This window comes from Anticarsia gemmatalis, chromosome 15, assembly GCF_050436995.1.
Source record: "Anticarsia gemmatalis isolate Benzon Research Colony breed Stoneville strain chromosome 15, ilAntGemm2 primary, whole genome shotgun sequence".
NCBI lineage: Eukaryota > Metazoa > Arthropoda > Insecta > Lepidoptera > Erebidae > Anticarsia > Anticarsia gemmatalis.
In genome coordinates, this window is record NC_134759.1 from 5,327,117 (window position 1) to 5,332,216 (window position 5,100).

General features: G+C 35.2%; 1 protein-coding gene across 1 annotated transcript; it reads left to right on the top strand.

The window, feature by feature from the left end:
- The first annotated feature begins 1,635 nt into the window (after positions 1 to 1,635).
- LOC142978785 (uncharacterized) lies at positions 1,636 to 3,407 on the top strand. Its single transcript, XM_076123355.1, has 2 exons — positions 1,636 to 1,767; positions 1,851 to 3,407. Exon 2 carries the CDS (start codon positions 1,858 to 1,860, stop codon positions 2,680 to 2,682), a length of 825 nt encoding a protein of 274 aa, XP_075979470.1. The 5' UTR covers positions 1,636 to 1,767; positions 1,851 to 1,857; the 3' UTR covers positions 2,683 to 3,407.
- The last annotated feature ends 1,693 nt before the right edge of the window (positions 3,408 to 5,100 follow it).

The following is a 5,100-nucleotide window of genomic DNA, read 5'->3' on the forward strand; positions in this document are numbered from 1 at the left end:
CTAATAATAAAATTACAAGTAGGTAATTATTTGCACACTTATATGGTATGTTACTATGTTTATATCGACAACCGTTGCAACGGAAAAATAGAGATAACGATCCTTGAATGGATCTGAAAGTTATTTATGAATGAATGCGTTTTACGTACTCCAGTCTCCATGTGACAGTATTAGAATACGATAAATAAATTATTTAGTGCTAGCTGTCAGACATGGCTTCATTCGAAAATAAATTTTAAGACCTACATAGGAACTTTATAAAAACCAAAATTTCTAACCTAATTAATATTTTTGCAAAATACTTCAATTCTCTTCAATTCTATTTGAATAGATGTTTGCAGATGTCCTGAATATGAACAGGTAGAATATCTTTAAGTCATTGGGGAAGTCTATTTTATTTCATACTAGCTGACCCGCGCAACTTCGCTTGCGTCACGTAAGAGAGAATGGGTCAAAATTTTCCCCGTTTTTGTAACATTTTTTACTGGTACTCTGCTCCTTTTGGTCGTAGCGTGATGATAAATAGCCTTCCTCGATAAATGGGCTATCTAACACTGAAAGAATTTTTCAAATCGGATCATTAGTTCCTGAGATTAGCGCGTTCAAACAAACAAACAAACTCTTCAGCTTTATTATATTAGTATAGTATAGATGAGAGGTTTTTTATATTTGAAGCGTTTACAATTGTTTTTATTATTGAATTTGTCTGTGAGGTTATCGTAACTGAATAATAACAAACAAAGAATTAAGCTTGTTATTCAACAACAACACAATATTACTTATTAGTGGAAATCTGATAATTCGTCGGAAACAAGTCGGTTAAACCGCTTTGATTTACGCTTACGCTTGTTTATTCGAATAATTTCGTCATAATTATTAAGTAGTCATTTTCGCACGTCATAAAAATAACGGATAAAAACTGTGACTAATGTTATCGAGCGGGTTCATGAAGTCAATTAAGATACAAAATATAAACAAGAAAACTACCTAATTACAGTATCTTAATGGAGTCGGTAAATAATAGATAATTTTAACTGACACTAAAATTAGCTTCGTTCTAAATATAAAGTTTGCAAGTTATTATATAGAGGTGTTTTATGTAGAGCAATAAATGGGAATCATCAATGTAGTGAGTGGAGAAATTAAGTTGATCATAAGTAATCTCAATAACCATTTAATTTTAATATTGTTGTTATATTAACTTAGGTAAAAGAACTGTCGGACAAGTAGGGCAAACAACCGATAACAACAGAAAATGAATGATCCGCTTCTCAATAATGTTCAATAAACGGCATTGTTAATTGATATTTTGCTACATGTTTTATCACTTAAACTGTAAAATGTATAAATGTAGACAAAAACAACTCCAACACTTGAAGTCAGGCGACAACACTCAGGTACTTGATACATTGTATGCATATGACAGTGCTTGGGTGTTGTCCCCAAACAATATCATGCGCCGTTTATTATTTAAATGCAAAAAGAGTGATTATTGTAACGATTATACGTTTAAAATGTTGTTACAGTAATCTATGATAGTTGGTATGCGACATGTGCGTGGATCCGCCGATAATCGGCGATCGGCGTTATCGCGCGTCCGTAGCGATGTCCGGCGCAGCATCAACTCCACTCATTCCAACCCCGGGACACAACACAGCCGGTTGTCTGCACCTCATCCTGATTATATTTTTTTGTTATTCGTTAGTTTCTGCTCTGTAGTATCCAGACCATAAACAAAACTGGCGAGGCGATAACAAATTGGTAATTGTATGTAATCATTGCAATTATTTTCATTCATGTTTCAAACTTTAAAAAAACTGATCATAATGGTTGTTATCGTTTACTTACAGGGGAATAATGTATTGCGACTGGCCAATCCTTGAAGATGCGCTTCTCAATGATCAACCACTTTATGAAGTTTCACCTGCGGATAGTCTTATAAATTTCGAGCTACCAACTCTAGGCCCAGACGACGACTGGGCGCTCAGTGATTTATTAAACTGTGATAATTTTTGTGATAATGGTGTTAGTGACATAAACAAAGATGACCTTAACTTTGGTGACGGATCTGTTTTCGATTTAGCTGAATTTGACAAGAGTATAATTGACGAATATCTCCTAGAAGCTCTAAACAGTGATATTTCAAATGACTCTCCAAGTACCCAGTCGAGCAGTGACTCTTCGTTACGAAGTAGTACGGAATCTCTGTGTGCACTTCAAACACACGACTACATAGCTTTACAGGACAAATGTCGTGATAAACCCTTCGTGCCGGTCAAGAATGAGGTGAAAGTCCGTTCATGGGGAGATCCGAAATTTTGTCCAGAGCTAAACGCATTTCGCTGTCCCGTGGAGGATTGTGGTAAATTATATGCAAAAGCATCACACGTCCGCGCTCACCTGCGACGTCATAGTGGCGAGAAGCCTTACAGCTGCACATGGAGTGGTTGTTCCTGGAGATTCGCGCGCTCCGACGAGCTGGCACGTCACCGGCGCAGTCACTCCGGCGATAAGCCCTACCGCTGCGGTGAGTGCGGCAAGAAGTTCGCTCGCTCCGACCACCTCGCCAAGCACGGCCGCGTGCATGCGCGCCGCGCCGCTGCTGCCGCCGCCGCTGCCAGGAGAGCTGCCACTGCTTCACAAATGCATAGAAGATCCACGAGAGGAATAGTTCTTTTGTGATCACAAATATCAGTAGACAGAGACACTTTACACATAAGGAGTCCGTTACGTTTTGTAACAACGATCCAAAGGGATCCTTCGGGCAAGGATCTGATGATTAGTTACTTAATTTATAGCTGCATAAATTATTACAGAATGAATAACTTTATTAATTATGTACTTAATTTTACATACTATGATATTTTTATTGTAAATGTTAATGCGTGCCATTAGTGGTACCTACAACATACCTATTTCTAAGTAAGTATTACGATAGCCAAAACGAATGACTGTGAGAGTAAGATTTAAGAAGTTAGTATACTTAGTTATTTTGTAAATAAATATGAGATAAGAAATATTTTATACTTAAAGAATTGTGAGGTTGGGTCAAAGGAATTAGACCACTGTTTCTTAGCTTAAGCTGCGTTAATATGTGTACCTGCGGGGGTCCGTGCGTATGTGTGTTTAACAAGTAAGTGCCAGAAAATCTCATAACCGTTAAGATTACCATTACGATAATAAATTAGTGTTAATTTTTAAAAGTTATTTTTTCACTTCTAAATTAAAATTAATTATTCCTGTATTTTATTAAGGGAAATCCTTGACATTGTACTTGATTTTGTAGGGGTCCACGGGCTGATAAAGATAAAGAAATGCTGAATTAGAGTTTGAAAGACGAGGTAAATTACACCGCACTAATTGACCCTGTGTGACCTAATTTATTATTGAGTGCAATAAATGTATTAACTAAATTATGGTACAAATTATTTAAGTAATATAATTTATCTAAGTATATAATTTACACATCTTAAAATATATAGCGATATTAGCATCTCGACTTAACTATCATGAAAAACGATCGAATCTACAACAGCACGTGAACTGTGAATTGTGTACTAATCCTAAGTGACATACCTAATTAGAAGTCTTTTTTAAATCAACATCACAGATCGGCAGTTGTATGTGTAAAAGAAAATGCCACCATGGTTTCTTGATGCGACGAATGCCGTTTAATATCTTATATTCATACATAACACTGGTTTATAAAAACATAGAAACAAAATACGTGTTAAACGTGAATCTCGAATAAGATGTTTACAATAAACTTATCAATACAATACATAGTTAACCATAACTGCAAGCGTAAAATAATTTTAACAAAAACATGGGTATTTTCACACTTTCATCTCGCTGGAAAACCCACAAATTCCGTATCGCATAATATGTATATCTGATTGCGGTATTATGCGAACGTCACGGGATATCCGGGAAATCTCTATTTATCAGAATTTTACATATGAGTCATCAGTCATTTCTGTGGTCAACTCATCAACTGTAAATTTATTATCCAGCTTTTGCTCGCGGGAACTTTTGAGACGTAGGTACCTACCTAATACTAATAATACTTACATAATTAAGTATAGGTATGTTATAAACGGACATACCTACCTGCCCAGTTCATTACGTTAAATTGTAATTGCAATTCTAAAATAGTGTCACATCGTTAGTGAATTTAATTTAATTCTCGGCACTAAGAAGTTTATGCCGGTGTCCACACGGATACAATTATCGCGACTACAAAGTTCACTTACCTATGTTTCGAACGTGCTCAAGATAAAAACTGCTCAGTTCCAGATATACTTTTGTAAAATAAATCCAATCCATCCAATAACCTAAATTATGTTTCGTCTTTAACTCAATAGCTGTGGACTTCTGCAAGCAACAACAATGATTTTTTTTATTTGATTTGATTTAAGAGCTGCTTAATCAGAAAAAATCTATCGATACTTATTATGCGCTACTAAGTGGATGTAAGCTCGTTTTCTAGGTAGGTACCTAACTGTATTTCATAAGTTGTACGGAGAAATCTTTTACCAAGTCCGCTTAGGTGCTCCCGTCAGCAACTGTTTCAGTCGGGAAGCTCGGGTTTGGAAACGTTTAGTGTTTTGTTTCTACCTTGGTCTGTGTAGCAAAACTAGCAACAAATAACATATCTACTATTATCTACGTAACTTTGGTTTCTTTTTTATAAATTTCCCTAGATTTACCTGTTCCCGCCAATTAGTTTTCATGCATAGATAGACCTTATATTTAATTTGCATTTGCAACACTGCGACACCATCTTTTCAAGGTTGATGTTATTAATAATGCTGAGTATAATATTGTCAATCTTAAAACCAAATTAATATAATTCATTCTATGGACTTATTTTATTTTAATTGTACAATTTCTATTATGAAGTTTCTAAAATCCTATTGCTTCAAAACCGCAAAATATTTAAAAAACATAATGCTTTCAAAATGGAAGCACCGTTGTCTATTCTTGACAGCAGTTGTCTATGGGTATTATACGGCATATTGAAGAAGTCCATCCTAATAGTAGAATTTATTAAGTTTTGAATATATTTTAAATTGTCTATTTTTACATTGATACACGATT